Source organism: Cetorhinus maximus, chromosome 4, assembly GCF_964194155.1.
Source record: "Cetorhinus maximus chromosome 4, sCetMax3.hap1.1, whole genome shotgun sequence".
NCBI lineage: Eukaryota > Metazoa > Chordata > Chondrichthyes > Lamniformes > Cetorhinidae > Cetorhinus > Cetorhinus maximus.
The window spans coordinates 21,203,309-21,226,409 of NC_135882.1; the positions used below are offsets into that span (position 1 = coordinate 21,203,309).

The following is a 23,101-nucleotide window of genomic DNA, read 5'->3' on the forward strand; positions in this document are numbered from 1 at the left end:
TCAGAGCATAATCCGTGCCAGTTTTTCCCCCTCTCTCTGGTCCAGGAATGTTAGAGACACCTGAAGTACCCCAATTCCTGACCTGGTTGAAATAAAGTAACTCGACATAAAGCAGGAATCAAACCTTACACCTGCTTGTCTGTGTAGCTCAGTACACAACACGTGCTGCTTAACCTAAACCATTCAGTACACATTATAATATTATTACCATTATTATTCTCCTCTATTATTTACGAATAAAGTAAGTAGCTGTAGGCCCTATGGTCTATGGTTACTGACTGACCTGGCTGTTTACAGGACTGACCCTGCAATCCAGGAACAATCAATATAATTTAAGATGAAAATGCAGTTTGTGTGATTTTAAGGAGCCATTGAAACTATAGTTGGGGGTGTTTGGATATTTCCATCTGCAAACTGACTTTTTTCATGATTGGTTCACTTGTTTCAGTTCATTTTTGCTACATACACTGTTGAAGGCGCCCCAGCAGATGTCCAAATAGATACAGAGAATAAGAATGCGATCTATAGCAAACTAGACCCACCCTTTGAAGAACTGTTTGATCAGTTAGAGGAACACACTCTCCTCTTGCTACTGGTACCCTGGATCCAAATGATTGAAAGGGATGTGTCAATTTTCAGAAAGGTATGTCAATGCATCCAACTGCTTCCTTAAATGAGTCCGTACAAAATGGTCCACTTCACGGGTGGAATTTTACTGCCCCGTCGCGGTGGGGGTGGGGCCATAAATTGCAGTGAGCCATTTAAAAGTCCATTTGACTTTGGGGGGGGGGACTGCAAAACCCCACTGTAGTAAAATTCTGCCCCATATTTTGTTCAATCTTGTATATGTCTATAGACACTTATGGGGCAGGATTTTTACCTCGTCGAGCGCGCCAGGAACGGTCGTGGAACTGACCGCTGCTCACGATCTGGCCCCAACCATGATCTCACACTGGCTGGACAATTAACGGGCAGCCGGCGTGAATCATGCCCTGCAATGCTGAGTGCTACCAGGGTGGGAGCGGGAGGAGTGCGAGCACGGAAGTTTGTGCGCAATTGTGGAAGTTTACGCATGCACGCGGGTGCGCGTACTGAAAGCTCCCTGAACGCACAGAGCCGCCTCGGGGAGCTGAAGATTTTTAAAAACATTAGAATTGAAAAATGTTAATAACATGTCCGCTCGTGACTCTGTCACATGAGCAGGGACGTGTCATAAATGAGATTCAAACATCTTCGTTTTATTTTTAATTCCTGTTGGAAACCTCATCCCGCCCACACAACAAAAAAAATCCTGCCCATGTTTTTTCCCATCTCCCATTGGTTCTTTTCTCTATCCTGAATACTTTTGTGGATGATAGAATGCATACAAAGCAGAATATGCTCTGAATATAGAGAATCACGAATAGAGCAGAATATGCTCTGTAGCCAGCCATTAGGGCCAGTGAGTGATTGCAGTTACTCAGAACCCTCCTTGAGAAAGCAGCTGTTCTCAGTTGCCTCATCTCCAATTGACAGCAGGACTGAGATTACCATTGAATATATAAAACTCAGTGATTTGTTGGCAAGTCATTACAAGCTATTGGCCTATTCAAAGGGTCACAATGCATTCTCTCTGGTGTCCTCAGAGGAGGAAGGGCTAAAAAAAATCACTGATCCCATTACTCCCCCCAAAAAACTTGTAAATATAGATATTTTGAAAATGCTTTCATTTTTGCCTTAAAGATATATTTTTCCAACAGACAAATACAGGGTATGAAAACTTAATGTGCTTATACATTTCTCTGCACTAGTTTTATTTGGGAGTTGACAAATTTATTATTTTTTAAAATTTTATATCAAATGGTTAACAGGTACTTGAAATTAGTGCACAAAAGAACGTAGTACAAACAGTTGAAGATTTGTGCCTGAAGGTCAATGATCAACAAATATATGCGCACTCTCCCTCCTGTTCATACTCTGGTCTGCTGTAAATGTCTTAGCTTCGTTCATTGATACTCAGTGAAGGTCTTTTATTTCTAGGTAAAGATATTAACGAAGACGCGACATTTGGATTCAATATATTACAAGAAACTTCAAGAACTACAGAGAAAGTTTTTACCCCATGATGTAAATAGCCCTTTGGTTCTAAAAAAAGTAAATGAGGATCTATACTTATTGATCGCAAAGCCAAGGATAAAATTGCTCTTTAGTCTCAATTAATCAACCCTGGGTGACACATTGATTTTATTTGCATATGATGTTGGGACATTCTTGTAATGACCAGATTCTTGTACTGACGTGTAATGATTCTGAATGCACCCCTCGTCTCTCCCTCCTCTGTGAATAATGACTTACTGGCAGGATTGTTCTGAGTCAACATTTCCTAATGTGTAAATAGTAGTAATTCCAAAGGCCCCCAGATGTCAACTTTGTTGGTGAAGGTTATATGCGCAATGTGTCATTAAGTCCATATCATTGCCAGGGTTTGTCTTCCAACTGATTGTTGCAAATATTTTTTGAAAAACGTAACCATCTAAGTTTGTCAGTATCTGAATTCCTATCTTGATGTAGGCAGGGTAGATGATCTGCCAGGTTATTTTCTTGGTGACAGTGGTGCGGAATGGGCAATGAATGATGCAAACAATGTTTTTTTCTGAGAAGTCACATGAGAGCATAACCCTGAGAGACAGTGGTCGCCATTCTCATTCTAACTGTGCCCTGCTGCCGGACATTGATTGGCATGTGCACTAGTCTGCACCAGGACTGACTTTCAGGCAATTAAGGAGACAGGGATACCCTGCATATTGACTTTCCGTAACTGATTCCCCAACATACTGAAGACAGATAATGGAGTTTCTTTTAGATCAGAGTTGAAGACATCTATACTAACAGCCCAAGAATTCTCAAGAGATTTTTCGGCCTAAGCTTACCACTGGTGGCACTGAGGGTTCTGCTGCAGCTCTCCATTGGAGTTACCATGCATTCCATAGTAAGACAGCACTGATAAGAAGCCATCATGACTGCACAGAAATGGGTGATGGGCTTCTCCACATTTGCCTTCAGACAATACAAGGTCCTTGTCACATCTTCTAATGACTGCAATAATCTGTGATCATTCTACAGCATTCTTCATTTAAATTCAGGCCCCATAAGATCAGAATCCAAAGGGCTAAGGATAAATATGAGTTAGATATTTGGATTTCACTCGCCACTTCTTACTCCTCCACACTCTCACTCTGTGTATCACCCTGTGCATCCCTCTGTAATACGCTAATTAAATCCCACATGCTGGATAAATATTCTGTTGTTTTGATCAGCAGGAGCAAGTGATGAAAGATGTTGTGAACTGCTATATTCTTGGCACACCTATAGAAAGTGAAGAAGAATGTATGTTGTATGAATACTGGCTACGTGATATTCCATGAAATATTCATGACAGTGGGTTGTATGTAACAGAAGCTATTGTGCTTGATTGTGTCCCTGTAAGGGTAGTGGTGAAGTGTGTATTTGAGCAGGGTAGCAGGAAATGCATAAAAAGGATGATTTTGATTCTGAATTTCACTCTCTACCCGCCCCACCAACCCCCCCACCCCAATTTCCTCTATGTTCCTTGCCCAATGATATGCAAAGCGGCATCTTCAAATGCACACAGAATTTCATTTTCCATGAGTCTCCTCCAGTCCGTATATGCTTTCTTCTGTTATGTGACATCTTGGTCTTCAAGCAGAGAAGCAGATCCAAAAGGATAGTGGTGTCAAGGGCACGTTTAAAGGCACAATCAAGTGAGGCTTGGCTTCTGCCACAGAGCCTCATTAGATGGGAGTGTAGACAGGAGAATCAGGCTTTATATACGGGTGGATACATAAGCAAAACAAAGGTACAAAAAAAAGGAAAAAATGTTGCAGGCATGTAGCAGAAATAACAATACTACTACCTGCAGTTACTAAAGCCTTACCTGTCTGTTTACCAGTGTTATCACTTTTTTTAGGAGATTCCTCTTGTCCCTTCAGCCAGCCAAGGAGAAATTTCGGAGGATCCCAGAGAAGCATGGAAAATGGTTCCAGAGGAATTCCATAATTACACATTCAATGCACTTCTTCACAATCGCTTAGAACTTAACCAATTCCAGATGTTCCTTAGAGAAAATTTAGCAGAGTAAGTTCCTACAAATCCTTCTGTAAAACAGTATAGTGAAGGCTCACTACAGGAGAAGGCTGTATAATGTAGAGTTTCCCGTACATGCTCTGCAAGCCTATGCTAGTCATCTTGATTAGATTGAGCATTCACACATAGAATCATCACTTGAGCATATTTGGGAGCATTGACACGCCACATCAGTGTATCAGACCATTCCCCACAGCAGCCCTCCTGCTCACATTGTTCCATTTTCTAATCAGTGCTGCACACTGGAGCCACTGAGATGCACACCAAGATACACCAATTTGAAAAACTGTTCCTCCTTGTTTTTAAGGGGAATCATAATGGTTTAGTAAAAGAGGAAGAGCCATTTGCCATATTCCTCATTTTGGTGTTATGGCAGCACCTAAGTGTTTTCAGGAGTAGCGAGATATTTTAATGTGGTTTATGGTACAGTATCACATTGTTTAGAAATCCAATTGTTCTTTTGTTGATGAAGAACTTTTCTGTAGCAACAGGAGGAATAATATGGGGGAGGGGAGCAGACATTCAATGCACTTGAGTGCTGCAGGGCAGATTAACGAGCGTCGAGTGGGACTTCAGTCCCACCCTCTGGAGCTGCCAGCCAATCTGATTGGCCGGCAGCTTCATCAGTCCCAGCAGCGCCAGGATAGCATCAGTGGCTGCTGCTGGGACTGCAGAAGAAGAAGACCAAGGCCTGTGGATCTCCGAAGCAGCTAAGCCTGGGGTCTTGGGCCAGAAGAGTTTGGGTAGGTTAGGGAGAGGTGCATTGGGGTGGGGAGGGGTTGGGTTTAAGGGAGGAACAGAAAGAAGGAAGTGGGGGGGTGGTTTTGCGCTTAGGGGGATTGCCCTGCGATTGGCAAAGGGCAGTCCCCAAAGAGTAACCACCCCCTTCATTCCTGCTCTTTAATCATTTTGTGAAAAAAATCAGGCTACCCACTCCCACCTGGCTGCTCATGCCAAATGTTTAATGGTGTGGGCAGTGATTTATCAGGGTCAATTGGCTTGATAACAAACCTAATTGACCCCTGATTATTCATTTAAATATGGCAGGCGGGCTGCTGATTTTGGTGCCCGCCCCCCCCCCCAGCTTATTATGGTGGGTGAGTTCGGGGATGGGGTGAAGGTGGTGAGGTCGGCGCCCTCACTGCAGGAAAGCATGCCAACCGGGGGCACGTAAAATTCAGCCCAATGATTCCAGTCTATGATGGGAATTCACAAAATGTTACTATCCCAATATGATTCTAAATCGCAAGACTAATTGTCTCTGTTACTGTGTTTTAAATGCTATGTAATGATATGTATGTACCTTAACCTAATTTGATGCAGTAATAACACTGCAGCCCTTAGTTGGCTTGGTAATGGTTTATAATAATGCAATTCTGCCCGAAGATGGAAAATCCTCTCTCTTTCCTTATAGAATGGATCTCAGTTGCTGGTTGGACATTGCATACTATATAAATATACCTTACAATGACAAGAAAAATAAAGAAAGCAAGTCCAAAGAAATCATCGGCAAATACCTGAATCGAAAGTATTTCTTTGGACCCAGCAGCCCTGCAACAAAAGTACAACAGAATGAGGTAATTGCCTGAAAGTTTTAGTGCTTCACACTGTGATTCAAAGTGCTTGAACCATATCAGGAAGCTAAAGTCCAGATGGTCAATCTGAACTGATTTGGAGATGATCATTGAACTTGCTATTTAGTTTCTTGGCAGGTATATGTAAATTAGGGGCTGAATTTTAACCTAAAAACAGACAGGTTTGAGTCAGGTATGGAGTGGTGTGGAGGGCGGGGCATGGAGTTGGGGGGGGTGGTGATGGGAGAGGGGCTGGTGTTGTGGTAGTGCAAAGCCTGAAAATTCTGTTTTCCTCACCCAAACTGGCTTTGGATTCTAACCCACCCATTTCTGGCTCTAACTGGCCAGATGTTGGGTGGCCAGGCAATCTGTTCCAAGGCAGGTTGGAACTTTAAATATGATAATGAGGCTGTGAGCCTCTTTGTCATTCAGGTTTTCAAATTTAACTCTGGTTGACAGGATTTCCTGAGGCTCGGGGAACCTGACAGCTCCCTTAAGGCCGGGGGGGGGGGTACTTGGTGGATTCAGGAGGTAAGTGCCTTTATACCCACCCCCTGGATAAAGGTGCCTACCGGAGATGTCTCTACAATCGGGCAACCCCACTGACATTCATCATGGGGTCTCTTGATCAACCCTCCCCCACCAGGCCCTGATTGCCCTTCCACCGTATGCGGCCTCCAAACTCCCCCACCACCATCAAGATCCCCCAACGAGAGGCCTCCAACCACCCCAACCTCCACACCAATCCTCCCCCTCTCACCCCCTGAGATGTCCAACCCACACACCAGGGCATCTGATTCCACCCCGACCAACCTCCTCACCAGCTTTTGAACTCAATTATTCCCCCGCTGAGGCATTTCACAGCCCCTCCCCTTGAGGCCTGTGAATACAAGAAAGATGAATTGGAATAGCTTATTAATGGCTGGAGATTAGGTGTCCAAATTCTCCAATGACTAAAAGCTGGTGCACATGTACAAAAATGATTCAAATTATTCAACTAATGCAATGATAACGCTTGCCTCAATTAAGCTGAATACAAAAGGTAGAAGTAACACTGGCTGTACAGAGCCTTGGTCAGATCCGCTTTGGAGTACCGTGTTCTGTTTTAGGCTCCACACTGGAAGAATATATTAACCTTAGAGAGAGTACAGCACTGATTCACCAGAATTATACCATGACTTTGAATTGGATTATGAGGGCGGATTGTAGAAACTTGGATTCTATTCCCTTGAGTTTTAGAAGGCTGAGGGGTGACCTAAAATGATGCAATTATTTAATAAGGCGGATACAGAAAAACTATTTCCTCTGGTGGGGAAATTTAGAGGAAGGGGATGCAATCTAAAAATGAAAAGTAGACCATTTGGGAGCGAAGTCGGCAATCACCTTTTCACAAAAGGCTATGGATACTGGGCCAGTTGAAAATCTTCAAGACTGAGCTTGACAGATTTTTTGTATTAGGTATAGGTATCAAGAGCAATGGAGCAAAGGCAGGAAAATGGAGTCGAGGTAAAGATTAATCATGATCTAACTGAATGGCAGACTGGGTTCGAGGGGCTAAATAGCCTACTCTAATTTCTATGTTCACGTAGCAACTGTTTGAAAAACAAGAAGATGTTCACCTGGAAATGGGACACCTGTTCACCTTCCTATTTTAGGGCAATCATTTTACAAAATGCAGAGGGAATTAAAAATGCAAGAGTGGGGTATATTGAAATTAATTATGATATGGGGGATATTAAAAGGCAAAGCTTTTTTATTAACTAGTTTTGAGGGATCATCCTCTGAAGACTGAGTGATACATATGCAGGAACAAAGATAAAGGCCTCTAATGCTTGACTATGTCTAATCTAGTTTAAAGTTGTGAAGAAAATCCATTAGACTGTAACATGATGAGATAATGTTTGCTGGAGGGTTATTAATACTTTTTTCCAAGTCTGAGGGTAGAGTAATTCGAACAGGAGATGATTGGCTTCCTTAGGAAGTCGCTTATGATCCACAACACTTTGCTTCCTTTAACCTAGTTTTTTACATTTGTGTTACTTTAATGGGTAGCCATTGGCACTAAGATAACACAGATCAGAAAATCTAGTCTTTGGTGCTGATGTTTCTCACTCTCCTCACAAGATATATCTCCAACTAGTGAGAATATTAACTGTACAAATAGTGAGTTTACAGAGCTTACATCCTATAACATAATGGGCTAATGAAAATTCAATTTTCAATCTCTAAGAGAAAGCGGGTTGATTCCTGACTATTAGGAAAAGCAATCTCCCTTAATGCAGGAGACAGAATTAATCTCATGTTTGGGTGTTCTGGTCCTACTTTCAGGTTGCTGGAATGACAATATGTCCCTGTCTCCTCTTTGGGCTGGATGGGCTGGATCCTCTTGGAGTCACATGGATGGATGGGCCTGAGGAATGCAAGACGAAAAGCTTAGATAGTGTGTCTCTTTTTCAACAATACACATGTCCTGTACTACTAAATAACAGTTTACTGAGCTTCATGCACTAAGAGCATATATTGGGAATTTGGACCCATCCAATTGATTTTAAGAGATGCAAAGTCATGGGGAGCACAAATTTCCAACATGCATTCTCAGTGGACAAAGCTTTGCACCAGAAGTGTACATTCATAAATGTTGTTGTGAAAAATAATAATGTTTAACAGCAAATTTTGGGGAACACGAAGGAACATAAATGCAATTCTTCTCTCTAGGTGATGGCATTGGCTGGAGGACGGGACATGTTGCTCCATGATCTGTTGTCTTCAGAAGTTGCAATGGAGGTGCAAAGATATGCAAAAGAACGCATAGAAAGACAATGGCTGCCAATGTTCCTGTCCACACCAGAGTTTGCTGAGAGTCACCATATACGGGTAGGATAATCCTGCATTTGACCAAACTATTATACCAACTTCCGCAGTTGATACTGAGGACTGGATTTTTGTGGAGTTGGGAAGACTTCGCGGACCTTTGAAAATGGCAGGTGGGACCCAGATATGTAAGTTCCGGCCCCATTTCTGACGGATACAATTTTTGCAGGCAAGATGAAGATGGCAGGGCCTGATTCACACAGGCAGGAAACCCAAACTCAGTGGCCCATTTGAACTTAGTGCTGAGTTCAAACATACCCTACTTTGGCCGTTCCAAGGGCCTTAATGCACAGCATGACACAAATTGATGGGGTAGATGTAAGCACTCTTGAAATATGGATAATGTCTGTTTAAGTGTCATGATCTGAATTTTTAAAAATATTCCACTTTCCAAACATTAAAAAAAATTGAAGCTGTGAGAGTGAAAAAAAAATCACCATCTACTGGACTGCTATGATTGACAGGCCATCTGGTGTAAGCTCAAAAAAATTACCACCTGTTCATTCAGTTTCAATAGAATCCTTTGCTGACATTTCCCAAGAGCTACTATTATGTCATTATGAATGCTTGGCTGAATTTCAAAAATACAGTTATCTCAGCAGGAGTTCTGAGTTCACAGTTTAATTGACAGTTTAAATATGCTATTAATGATTAGCTGTCTTTGATCTGGGATCTGAATAGAAGAGATTAGCTGCTTGAGGAAATTTAAGTGATTTGAATGGGTCTCATGAATGGGAGCTTTTTTCACTATCAAGTGGGTATGAGTCTGAGCGGTATTAAGTTGTATTAAGTTTATTTTTTTCATCCCCACGTGGCTCCTGAGGTCTGCCTATGGTGGATACTGGGTGAATGGTTATGGAGATGAAATAGAGGTATAAAGGGACATGGAGGGTAGGTAGGGGCATGAGTTGGCATGAAGCATGAAGGGTCCACTGGGGGGATGAGGGGCCATGGGGGTTGGGTGGGGACATGAATTAGCATGCAGGGACCATTGGGATGGATGGGAGGATGAAGGGATTTGAGGGATGAAGGCGAGAGGGCTTAATAGCTTCTGAAGCAACTGGGATAAAGTCTCAGTGAACTGAGGCAGGCCTACTAACCAGCCCACCTCACCACTTGCTGACCCATGTGGCCGAATACAATTCGCTTCCGGCATCAGTGGGCCTGACCCTCTCCTCCTGCGCCCCCACCGGTGGATCAAAAATTGGGTCTTTAAACAAAGGTGGGTCTGCCGAGTTGGGAAATTTCCCAACTTGATCTATCCTTCTTGGTAGTGCAAGTCCAGCCCTGAGTATTAAGCGGTGTTATCTGTATACCGTACATTGAAGACAGAAGCTAGACCTCAACTGCTTTACATCCAACACTTGTATTAGAAAAGGATTATTGGAATAACAGAAATTAATTACGTTTGTGAATGTTTATTCATTAATGTCACATGAATACATTTGAATTTTTAAAAATTCATTTCTGGGATTTGGGCGTCGCTGGCAAAGCCAGCATTTGTTGCTGATCCCTAATTTCCCCTTGAGAAGGCGGTGGTGAGCTGCCGCCTTGAACAGCTGCAGCCCATGTGGTGTAGGTACACCCACAATGCTGTTAGGAAGGGAGCTCCAGGATTTTGACCCAGAGACAGCGAAGGAACGGCGATATATTTCCAAGTCATGACTTGCAGGAGGTGGTGCTCCCATACGCCTGCTGCCCTTGTCCTTCTAGATGGTAGTGGTCGCAGGTTTGGAAGGTGCTGTCTAAGGAGTCTTGGTGAGTTTTATTTCAACAAAAGTTGTTATGTAGTTGTGACAAATAATAGATATGAAGTGGTACATTTTGAGAAAAGGGACACAGAATGGAATTGTAACCTAAACTTTCAAACTCTCAATTGAGTAGAGGAATTGAGCAATCTCGAGGTGCAGGTGCACAGATATCTAAAAGTAGGATTGCAAGTATAAAAAGAGAAATGTGTTTTATGTATAGAGATATTGGAAGGAAAATTCAATTCCAGCAGGAGATGAAGGGAAGATTCCAATGAAAGTGTTCAAAATTGTTTTTGGGAGAATGAATAGTGAATGATTGGGCAATTGTTTTTTTTAAAAAAGAGGGCTAGTATCAGAAACACAAAGGAGGAGGTTTGAAAGAACTTTTTAATGCAAGATGTCATTGGAGTAAGAAATGCTCTTTATGTTGTTGCAATGGACCAAAACTGTAGACTAATGAAGTTGAGTCAATCACAACATTAGACAAACAAAGCAAAGCATTAAAGACTGTAAGGAAATAGGACAAGAATAGGACTGAATAAACCATGAACCATTGCCTGTATTTTGCCAAGAATGATAGCCAGGTGCTGTAGAAGATGCATACAGGAAGTCAGCTTCTATAGGCTTATTTTCAGGGGTCATTTTTAACTTTCCTGATTAAGATTTCCATTGACCTCAAAATCGGGAAAGATGTAAAGCGGGCTGCCGATTCACTATCAACCACTTAGCAATATTACACAATGTCAAATCCAACTCTAGCTGAAGCCTTAGCACTGAGCATAAGAGGCCCCCTTCTCACAAAGATTTCTATGATTACAGAGGCCTGTTCTTTTTGTATGTGAAATTATGTATTCATTGAGATGGGGATGTGTAAATATAAAGATTGGAACATTATTAATTTTCCCATTAACTATCAGTATTTAATACTTGTAGATTAGTTAAATGCACAGTAAAGCTGTTTGACAATGTGCCATAACCCTAATCTCTGAGGAGCGTTTCTTTCTGAATCACTGTGATATTTCCACTTCTTGAAACGGCTACCCTAATATGCATTTGAGTAAGATGTCCAATTAATGTGAAACTATGGGTGGTTTTGTGGTATGGACTCCTCCTGAAACTGAATAAACTCTAATTTTAGTACCCTATCAGCTGTAGGTTTAAAAAATAACTTTTGCAAGTGCTGTTGTATGTAGAATCATACAGCACAAGAAGCTATTCAGCCCATTGTGCTTACGTCGGCTCTTTGAAAAAGCTTTCTAATTAATTCCACTCCCCTGCTCTTTCCCCAAAACATTGCAAATTTTTCCTTTTCAAGGATATATCCAATTCCCTTTTGCACATTTGAAATTTCTGGCAAAAACACTAGGGGCAGGATTTTCCACTCAGCATGCGGGTGCGCTCCCGACACGCTCGAGCGTGAAATAGAGCGTAACGACGTCGGGTGAGCATCCCAACATCATCGCACACCCATGCAAGGGTTGGCGACGCGCCCGCCGACAATTAAGAGGCCTATTAAGGCCATTAATCAATTAATTAGGACTGATTTTTCAACAATACAGTTGGTGGGCGGGCGAATTGGCCAGGTGGCCTTTGGATTTTTGAGGAAACCTCACCCACGGACAGGATGAGGTTCCCGTAATTAAATAAAAAATGATTAAAATGTTTTGATATAATTTTCATTATGTTTCTGTTCCTATGAGAGTGGGTCCTATGTGGGGACGTTTTTTTTTTACAGATTTTCAAGATCTTCATTTTTGATGGTAAAATTCTTCAGCTCCCTGAGGCTGCTCTCTGCACTCAGGGAGCTCTCATTGCACGCTCCCCCCCACGCCTGCGCAGACTTCAGCGCTCGCCCTCTTCCCGCCCCCACCCCGGCAATGCTGAGCTTTTCAGCGCGTCTTTCACGCTGGCTGGCCATTAATTGTCCAGCCTGCGTGAAATCGAGGTTGGAGGCTGATTGCGGGTGGTGGGCCGTTTCCCGGCAGCTCCCGGGCCCGCCCTCTGTGCCCACCCACAGCGCTCGCCCACTGCGCCCGCCCTCTGCACCCGCCCGCTGCACCCAGCCACCCACTGCGCCCACCCTCTGTGCCCACCCTCTGCGCCCGCCCGCCCTCTGCGCCCGCCCTCTGTGCCCATCCACTGTGCCCACCTACTGTGCCCGCCCTCTGCACCCGCCCTCTGCGCCCACCCTCTGCACCCGCCCTCTGCACCCGCCTGCTGTGCCTGCCCGATGACCCGAAAACCCTGCCCTAAGCGAAATATATTGAGATGCTGAGAGAGTTGACTTCTAAAAGGAATCTGTTTCTAACCTGACCCTGAAGTTTTATTTGTTGGTATCTGCTGTACAGGTAAAATTGCTAGAAGTGGTAGAGGACCAGATGTTGCACAAGAGTAGGAAGAAGCGAGATGTAATGAAGGTGAGAACTTTTACTTCAAATGCAATACATTATTATATCTGTATTGTCAACTTTTAGGAATGGTAAAGATTTGAGATATAGCTTGAAAATCCCCTAAGATGAATAGAGCTTTGCTTTTGTAAAATAATGGCCAGGATTTTTAGGATGGTGGGGTTTCCCTTCCTGCCATCCAAAGAGAAGGTGGGGAACACATCCCCGCCAACACTGTTTGTCCCGCAGTCATTTCACGTTCCAGCGGCGAGTGTTAATTGGTTGGAGGCGGGACTTACGCCCCTTACCCGGGAGAAAGTCCCACCTTAGAGAGCTGCTGGTCAATCTGATCTGGTCAATCTAGTGCGTGCAGTGCCAGAAGCTGCAGTGGCCAGGACTAGGACTGAAATAAGCCCCCAGAGACTGTCTGTTGGCGGAGAAGCCGATGGGCAAAGGGAGGTCCCGCAGTTACTGGACCTTTGCCGGGCGAGGAACCCGATTTTAAAAGCGGGCGGCTGATGGAAGCGCCCATTGACCCCCCTCCTCCCCCCACTGCAGGGGCCTGAGGCCTGAACTGGATTTATTTTCAGCCTTCTTCCGTAGCCCGAACTCCTCCTGCCAGCCTGAAAATTGAGGCTGACAGGAAACGGCCCTTAAGCGGTTAATAATTGGCCTCATAAGGTCCTCAATTGGGGTAAGGCCTCTGTGTGAAACTTTAGGGATGTCAGGGTGAGTGGGAACCCAGCAGGAAGCCCATCTGAGGAATCTTATGCTCCCCACCCCCCTCCGCCCCCACCACCCCAACCTTCAAACCAATCAGGATCAAGCTGCCTGGTTTAAATTTCAAACAATGCTTGACAGTTAACTGTCAGTCATCATCACTGGTGCATTCTCCATGGCAACGCCTCTACCAATCTGAGCCCATTTACTAATCAATCAGCACTCTCTTCACATACAGTGTAAATTGTTGTTTTCCCCTTACATTGGTATTCTTGCAAAATGTCCTGGTGAGTGCAAGACGAAAAACTTCGACATGGCTCCTTTTTCAGCAATATATAAATCTATTAATTTAAGGTCAAACTATTTCAATACTTCTTTTAACATGGGTCAAAATGCAGAGTTTTTCAAATTTAATTTTGGATGGAGGGAGAAAATCAAAAAAGGGGAATTTTAATTTGGGTGCGGTCAGGGGCTGAAATCCAAGAAAAATGCGAGAGTATCAGAAAGTCATCTCTGCCCCACGGACTTTGGCATTTCGCTCCACTATGTTAGCCTGCATGCGAGCAACCCCGTTGGGAGAGGTTGTCAATTTCAATACATTAATTGCTTAATTAGAGCAATATTGCTGGGGGCTTTGCAGTTTGACTGTGGGTCCATGGGTTTCCTGGGATTCCTGGACAAAGCCAGTTAAAGCAAGTCAAGAACACAGTACCAGTAGAGGGGGCTGAACATATACCAATGAGTATCAGTACTGACAGCTGCTTCGCAACCTGCTTGTGTGAAAGGATTTGTTCACAGTGCCGTGCTTGTGCTGAGAGGTTACTTACACTCTTTGGAGGGGGCCATCTACACTTTGGAGTTTTGGGGGTCGGACCTGCACTTTGGAGCTCTTGCCTGTCAGATCAGTATGGGTGCCATGGACGCCGTGTTACTTTGCATCTCAGATTAGGACCCAGGTGACCAGCAGCAAGAGCAGCACCAATTGCTCAGTGACCTGCAGGCCCATAGGACAGAGGGGAGCAGCAGATTGCTGCAGCTTTTAGGAGTCTATACCTGGCACACCGGACCTACAGGCAGAGGATAAGCGTCTTCGACATGTTGCCTCAGGAGGCTCATGTCACTGGTGGCAGACATTTATTTGCAGCCTGCTTGAAAGAGACATGCTGCCAACTGGACCTGGTGGCTGTGGTTTACTTGGGTCTGTCAAAGTCACCACTGCACTCAATCTTTTGGCTTCCAGATCCTTCCCAGGGCTCTGTTGGAGACACTTCCATGATCTCTCAGTCGGCAACACAGAAATGCATAAGGCTTGTTTGCTAGGCCAATAATTATGTCAGCTTTTCCTAGGATCTACCAATCAGAATGAATGGGCGCTCTGAGCTGCAGCTCTGTCTGGCTTCCCACAGATGCAGGGCATCATTGACTGTACGATCTTTAGAATGATCGCCCTAAATGGAGTTGGTGTATTTGGTACCCACTTTGGTGCCTTCGGAGACGGTGTGTTTGGCCAGTTCCCCTGGCAGCATGAGGCAGACGGCGCTCTGCATCTCTCTGTCCGAGATGGTGTGGCGCTGGTTGCAGTGAATGAGGTGCGAAGCCTCAGAGACGATGCGCTCGAAAATGTCGACAATGAAGGAATTCATAACACTCATGGCCTTGGACGAGATCCTGGTGGAAGAGTGGACCTGGGTCAGCACCCTGTACACATAAGTGGAATAGCTCTGCTTGCGAGAATTCCTCCGCTTCTTGGGCGGCTTCTTGGTGACTATAGTCAGAGGCTGCTTTGACGCCTAAATGGATGCACCGCCCTTTGCCACAGCCGCCACCTCAGGCATTCATCTCGACTTGGACCAACTCAAGTCACATGTAGCAATTAAGGCACCAATAGATCACCCAGGAGTGTTCCTAATCCACAAGCCCCAACATTGTGCAGCTGTGTGGCCGTCAGATATATAATTCAGTCACCAGATAACTGGGAGGCCCCATCTCCCACATCCAGGCACACTGAAACTCTGCTGATCTCTGACGCCCCTCCTCTGCAACTGGAGGGCCACCGCCTGTCTCATGTTTCTGTGCTCTCTTCTCCTGCAAAGAAGGAAAGAAGAGACCGACAAGTGAGAGCAATAACATGTGCTGAACAGATGAGTGGAGAGCATTTGTTGAAAGTGGCTATGAGGGAGAGGTGTGATATTGCATGAGGCTGAGATGAGTGTCAGTAGTGGATAGAAAGATAGGGATGTGAGGAAATACACAGACAAAAAGGGATGGGTGCACCCACAAGGTAAATTGGCCTAAAAAATGATGTGCTGGAGTGGGCTTGAGAAGGTAGACTGAAGAGTGATAAGCACATCAGGATTTAGGTGAATGCGCCATTGCTGTCACTTTTCCTGTTCTGTTGAGGTTTTTGAGCCACAACCCGCATTGGACCCAGGATTGTAGCACCCTCTCTCCTGCTGCTGACCTAATGCCAATTCCAACCATGCCTTCTCGATGTTGCCAGTTGGCTTCTTCCTCCCGTTGTTAGGGAACAGTATCGCCGCCTGGATTCTCATAGTCACTAGCAGCACGTCCAGGGAGGTGTTGCTGAAGCCTTTGACCCTCTACGATCCATTGCAACGCTTCTTTTTTTCTTCTTCCCACCTCCAAACGCTCCAACTTGCTTGTATGAACGTCCCTTTCAAGGGTGGAGTTTGATCGCATCACGTGGGCCATTATCGTACCCACGGATGCAAATTGATCAGGAAACCAGGAGGTCATGTGTTAATGAAGTGGGTGTGTTGAGAAGCCACTGACGGGCACACCCACCCTTCCCGCACCCAGGAGCCAGCAGGGTTGCACATTTAAATATAGCCCAAAGTTTTAGTTTAAAAATAAATCCTCATTTTTAATTTCCTTTATAAGTATATCCTTCCTGGCTTCTAACGTAGGCGTGAAAGTCAGTGGCTTTAAAAAAGCTTCTTAATCTCTGGACTTTGCTTGTGGGATATAAGTACTGCATGGATAAACTTCCAGCCAATAATGTCTCAAAAGATATTTTGATTCATTATTTTTACTTGCGTCATACGTCTTTTGCCAGAATAAAGTATTACGAAGAGCTGCTCACATATTGTAAAGAGAAAAATTGTACCACAGCAAGACTGGCCTCCCAATCAGGATTACAGATCAAGGTCACTGCAGGCTTTTTTGCACTCACTGGCTCACAGGGAGCCTAGTAATGGCATTTGAAAATCCTGCTCAGAAATACCTTTAGGGGGAGAGAAACTGTTTTAATGTTTGGGACCGAGGTGATGATAGTTAATTCTTCCAATGTCAACACCCACCCCCCCACACTCATTGGTTGAGGAGATATGAATTGTCCCAGATTTGCACTAAGTGCAGTGGCGGGCATGAAAAAAGACGTTTTACCTGCCGGCCTCAATCTTCCACTTCCCGCCTTATTAATTATGCAGCCACAGGAAACACGCGGTCTCACTGGAGGACGGCCTCTGAATCACCCGCCACGCTGTTCCCTCACTCCGGGTGCCATCTCTAAACTGCAACCGCACACACAGTTCTCAATGCTCGCAGCCCAGGACTGCTCCAGTGAAAACATAGCCCTGAAAGCCAAGAAGAGTTCAATGACCCATCACTGGAATGTCATTTGGAGGCCCGCCGTGATGTCCTCTACCCCCGCCCTGGCTGCAGGAGGTCCGGCAATCTCACCACTCCAGCTTGGGAGGCAGTGGCAGAGGTGGTCAGAGCCGATGCTGCACACAAGAGGTTGGCCATCCAGTGGAGAAAGAGGATGAATGATCTCATCTGTGCCGCCAGGGTAAGGCAACCATCTCATCACTCTCAACTCACACACTCACACGCCTATCAAACATTCACTGGCATCTCACTCACTGCCAGTTCAAGGGACATCACCGCTCACTCTCTCACACACCTTCGCATCACCATCTGGCCTCATCTCCTCTGGAGACTGCCTCCCCAACTCTCACTATCTTGAGGCCACGCACATATCAGCATGTGCCCCCACACACACCCTGGGAAACCCCCTTCCCCAGTAAAGCCGTCACCCTGCAGCCTCTTCCCTTGCCTGAGGCCACTTCTCCTGTTCCCCAAGCAAAACCTTGCCCTGCAGCCGCTGGAAGGCCACCCCCGCCTTACAGCTGGCCTGGTAGGGAGAGACCTGCCTGTGAGCCACCCTAAAAGTGATGTGGTGCTGTCTGTGAAGCCTGGCACTGATGACCGCGAGTGCTGCCCGAAGCAAGGTGGGCAAACAAAACAAGTCCCAAGCGAAGTGCAGCTCGCCAAGTGTACGTCGTTTATGTACAGTTGTGAAATACGCGGTGTACAATCATTCCAACGTGCCCGGATGATCTAATGTGGGGGGGGGGGATGATTCTAGTGAGCAGGCTTTATAATGAGATGCTAAAGTTTTGAAATTAGGTTCCCGACGTGCGGTGGTGGGAAACGGGGCCCGCCATTGATGGGTGGAGAGGACGATCACAAACTGGTTTGATGATGGCGTAAAACTGATTTTTGGCCTTCTCGCCGTATTGTCCATTTATGCCCACCATGACGCCCTCCACCAACGGGACCAGGTGATTCCACCCAGTTTGCCTCATGGTTCACCAAAGTCCCAGATACCCTGTTTTCCTCACCACTCCGCCACCAGCTCAAACTTCTAATAACTTCGTGGGCAAAACAGTTTTGAGCTGAGTGGTGTAGAAACAAGTTTAAACTAGCAGGACAGGGCAGGAAATGCCCGACTTCAGCAAATTCTGAGCCAGAATTTGGACTGAAAATAATGAAATGCTACCACACCTGTCTCACTTCCTAATATGTGGATAAACTCAGGTCAAAGCCTGAACAGGCCTCAATAATGAAGTATTTGTGTTTTATAATTGGTCCTGAGGAAGTGTAATTGATCACAGAACTTGGAAATATATTTTTTTGCTGAGGAGAACAGTGACACAAGTCGAGAGTGCAATAACATAGGCTGAACTGTTTATTTCTTTGCATTGAAGCAACCAGAAGGAGGTTAAGGTCCTGATATTAAGGTGGCTGATGAGGTGGGCAGTCTGTAGTTGGGAAACCAGTAAGAACTGATTGCCCTCAGTTTGAGCCGAATTTAACAGCAGGAGCTGATTACCCTTTTTGAAACCTGTTTCCCAGCCACAGTCAGAGGTGAATTGTTGGGGGGGTGGTGGGGCTGTGAGTGAGGGGTAGGGAAGGCCTTTGACACCAGGCCACAGCTGCAGATCAGAGAGTAGGAAGGAAGTGATCGGGGGTGGGGGATTGGGGGGGTGGGGGGGGGGCGTCATGGGGCGGTGCTGGGAAAGATTGGGGAGGTTGTGGTGTTGGGGGGTGGTGGGGCGGAGACGTGCTGGGAGTCACAGCATTAACCGGGAGGGGTGGAACGCTGATTGCTCGGGCGGAAGATCGTGGAAGGGTCCAGAGAGATTGGGGGGCCAGGAGGCAATCACAGGCCATGGAGGACATCAAAAGGGTATTGGATCATGGTGGGCGGTGTGGGTATTCAGTCATTGGGGAGGTTAACAGCTTTGGGGGCTGGTGGGTGTGTGCTTGGGGAAGCATTCCTGCTCCCCCTAGACTACGAGCAGTGCTGGAAAAAATTACCTCTTCCATGCAGCAATCCTCACCTCCCTTTCGCCCCCAAAGGCCTGGAAAACCCCTGCAGCCAGCATTAAAGCTGGGAGAAAGATAAACCTCTCTAAAATGTCTTAGAAAGAGCCGGCGCAGACTCTATGAGCCAAATAGCCTCTTTCTGTGGTATTAATCTATGATTCTATGAAATGAGTGAACTGCCTCCTGGGAGCAGGTTAGTTGCCTGCCCACCGGTCCCACCTCCATGGGAATTGGGTGAGTTTGACGCAGATTGGGTTCCAGGTTGAGATTTTTTTTTTTTTACATTTTGTCATCCCACCTCACCCGAACCTCCTCATTGTTTGGGGGTGGGGGTTGATAAAATTTCCCACGATATTTCACACAATGAACTGCCGTTTGAAATCAGAAAGAATAGAGATGGCATTAAATTTCCAAAGCTTCAGAGCTTTGTTCATCTTACGGAGAGATGAAAATTCAAACCTCATAGCTGCAATTTCATCTCCTGAAAGCCACCATATCGCGCTCGCTCACCAAATGCGGCTGATGTCTCCAAGGCTTCGCTGGGCCGTGATGAGAAAGCTGCAGCAGTTTGAAAGTGCTGGCAGCTCGATGTTTACAATACTTCTATCCCCTTCTTACGGCTGGTGAAAGTGCGGATGCTGTAAGTGATTGTGGACATTTTTGTGTATCCAACAGCATTTGGATAATAAATGGACTGCCTCGTCAAAAGAAATCATTGCATTCCGCAAAGCTTTGTTAAATCCGGTAACAGCTTTCCTATTTCGGAAGTTTGTGTCATCGAGGGGAGAGTTGATGGAGAATAATGTGCTCTTTTGGCTTGAAGTTCAAAAATACAAGGTAAATAAGACACAGGATAATGAGGTCTGATGGAAAAAGTTAAATAGTAATTCGAAACTACTTTCAAATGACTCGGATGTTTAACCTGCATACCATTACTGTAACAAAGAACGCTGCTAATAAAATGTTTTGCCTTTGTGGAAGTGGACTGGATTTTATGCTCCCCCCCCCCCTCCTCTGTAGGCAGATTTGAAGGCAGAGTGGGCACTTAAATCCAGCGGGTGGCCACCCTGCTGCCTACCCAGCCACCTCCGATCTGTCTGAAATTTTCCGGGGTTGGGGTGTGTGTCAGGTGGCGCACCAGCCCTTGGGCCTATTGAGGTCCTTAAGTGACCAATTAATGGCCGTGTAAGGGCCACACCCACTGCCAGCAGTATTTTACCCATAGTGGGTGAGGCCCCTGCCAGGCGGGAAGCCTGGCAGCTTTAACTGCTCGGCTGATGCCAGGAGGTGGTGGGACCTCCTTTGCAGGATCCTTGGGCCCATCGGACACCCTCTTCGCGGAGATCCCCATGCACTGACTTACCTGGGCTCTGCGGTGTGGTGGGACTGCCTGATGTCCCAGCAGTGACCACCCACTCCCGGCTGACGCTGCTGTGACTACAGAGCTGTCGGCCATCCGATTGGCCGGCAGCTCTCTAAGGCGGGACTTTCTCCTGAGAAAGGGGAGGAAGTCTCACCGTAAAGCAATTAATGCTGCTCCCCGTGTTAAATTGCTGCGGTGCAGCCTTTGGGATTGTGGGTGGGCTCCCTTGGGATTGTGGGTGGGCTCCCTCCCTCCCCTGACCTTTTAGCTGGCAGGGGCAGGGACCACAGCACCCTGTAAAATCTAGCCCCATGAGTTTGTGTGTGTGTATATGTGTGTGCCTGTTTTCGTTATCGACATCCATCTGGCACAGAAGAAAATTTAGACACCTTTTCTGTGCTTGCTTTTTCCTCAGGACTTGTGCCATTCCCATGCGAGTGAGGAAACCATTCAGAATAAGATCAGTGTTATCATCAACATGTTTATCAATTCCAACATCCCACCAACTTTGCAGATCGACATTCCAACAGAGTATGCAAATACAATTATTAACCACAGAGAAAAGCAGGGTCCATATATCTTCAGAGAAGCACAGGTATACAAAGAAAGGAATGTGAAGGAGCACACTAAGATGTAGGCCAAGTAGCATTTTGGGAGCAACGTGGATATTACCCACGGAAGCTCATGAAGGGAAGTCCACTCAATCTTTAAATTGGTTGTGTAACTTTTGTTCAACCCCCTAGCTCACAGAGGACAAAACTTCAGCATGTCCAGCTTTAAAAAAAAAATTCAGGAAGTGTTTGGGTATTGATGCTATTCGGTACCCAGTGGGGAAATTAATTACTTGTGCAATGTGGGTGAATCACATGAGAAAATAGGACACAACTTACATAGCACTACAAGTACTTAGAACACAGAAACAGGCCTTTTGTCCCAGTAGTTCAATGCTGACGTTTATGCTCCACATGAACCTCCTTCCCACTTCCAACTCCATCAACATATCCCTCTCTCCCTTTCTCACCTGTGTGTTTATCCAGCTTCCCCTTAAATGCATCTATGCTACTCACTTCAACTACTCCTTGTGGTAATAAGTTCCACATTCTAACCACTCTCTGCGTAAAGAGGTTTCTCTATTTCTTATTCGGTTTATTAATAATAATCTTATATCTATGGAACCTAGTTTTGGTTTTCCCATAAGTGGTAATGCCTTCTTCTCTATGTATACCCTATCAAATGCTTTCTAAAAAGCTCTCACACCCTCAGACTTCTCTTTTCTAAAGAAAGTGCCCCAGCTCGTTCAATCTGTCCTGATAGGTATAACCTCTCAGTTCTGGTACCATCCGACAAAATAATTTTTGCACTTTCTTCAGTGCCTCTACATTCTTCTCATAATATGGAGACCTGAAATGTTCACAGTACTTCAAGAGTGGTTGAACCAAGGTTCTGTACAAGTTTAACATAACCTCTCTGCTTTTCAATTCTATTCCACCAGAAATGAACTCTAATGAATTATTTGCTTTTTCATAGCTTCATAAACTGGTGCCGCTACTTTTAGTGATTTATGTATCTATACCTCCAAATTCCTCTGCTCCTCTACTCCATTTGGACACATATTCCAAGGAGCACGTGGCCTCCTTATTCCTCCTACCAAAGTGCACCACCTCACCCTTATCTGCATTGAAGATCATTTGCCCACAATATAAATATTCTGAAAATGTATTAATATTGTCTTATAGTTATTACAGAATTCCTCTGTATTAACTATACCACCCATTTTGATGTCACCTGAAAATTTTGAAATCATATTTCTGATTCAGAGTCCAAATTATGTACATTGGGAGCAACAATGGTCCCAGCACTGGTCCTTGTGGAACACTGCTTCCCCAGCTTTGGTCAGCCTGAGAAACGACCTTTAAACCTCTATTGTTTTCTGATTTGTAGCTAGCTTGTGATCCATTCTTGCCCCCGACTCTCCATGTTCTGATCTTAGTCATGAGTCTACTCTGTCATACCTTATCAAAGAACTTTTGCAAATCCAAATTTATTATGTCGTCTACTACCCATGTCTATCCTCTCTATCACCTCCTCAAAGAATTCAAAAAGGTTGGCATGGTGTTCATTGAGAGGTGTAGCTACACATATCCTCAACTGGTTGATTTGATAATGTAGAATTCTTAGAAATGTTTAGTTTGCAAAAGTAATGAAGTTTCATCCTGCAGATGGCAGTTTTTGACATTCTCTTCAAACTGTGGCCGGAATTTTCTGACTTCCGGCGTAGAGTTGCTATTGAAAGCACCCTGCCAGACATAGAGAGGAAAAGAATGGAGGAACCAGAAATGATACACAGTAAAATCACAGACAAGAACTTAATTAAGATGAAGGTAAAACTCACCACAAAAAATGAGTTGTTTTGAGATAGGTGGGATGTTAACATTTTAACGATCTTATACCCGACCCCAACCTGGTTTTAACATAGGTGGCATGGGATGGTGGGCGAAATGAAATTTAAATATTGTAAAGAGGCAGCATACCTTATATTTAACCAGACTTTCAGGTTTAACCCTGGCCGGGTAGGCTTCCCAAACCGAACAGCCATCGGGGCACAAGGGCTGCTTTGTGAGAAGGTAAGCACTTTATGGCGCTGCTTGTGGGTCAAGA

General features: G+C 45.1%; 1 protein-coding gene across 1 annotated transcript in view; it reads left to right on the plus strand.

Moving 5' to 3' along the window:
* The window catches only part of LOC144679408 (regulator of G-protein signaling 22-like), a 43,164-nt gene that overhangs the window by 14,348 nt on the left and 5,715 nt on the right, over nucleotides 1–23,101 (plus strand). Inside the window, exons 6-14 of the mRNA XM_078539766.1 lie at nucleotides 449–643; nucleotides 2,020–2,106; nucleotides 3,968–4,134; nucleotides 5,558–5,720; nucleotides 8,433–8,591; nucleotides 12,688–12,756; nucleotides 19,756–19,917; nucleotides 20,859–21,038; nucleotides 22,663–22,824. Coding sequence (XP_078395892.1) covers nucleotides 449–643; nucleotides 2,020–2,106; nucleotides 3,968–4,134; nucleotides 5,558–5,720; nucleotides 8,433–8,591; nucleotides 12,688–12,756; nucleotides 19,756–19,917; nucleotides 20,859–21,038; nucleotides 22,663–22,824 — 1,344 coding nt within the window. The remainder of the gene's footprint in view (nucleotides 1–448; nucleotides 644–2,019; nucleotides 2,107–3,967; nucleotides 4,135–5,557; nucleotides 5,721–8,432; nucleotides 8,592–12,687; nucleotides 12,757–19,755; nucleotides 19,918–20,858; nucleotides 21,039–22,662; nucleotides 22,825–23,101) is intronic.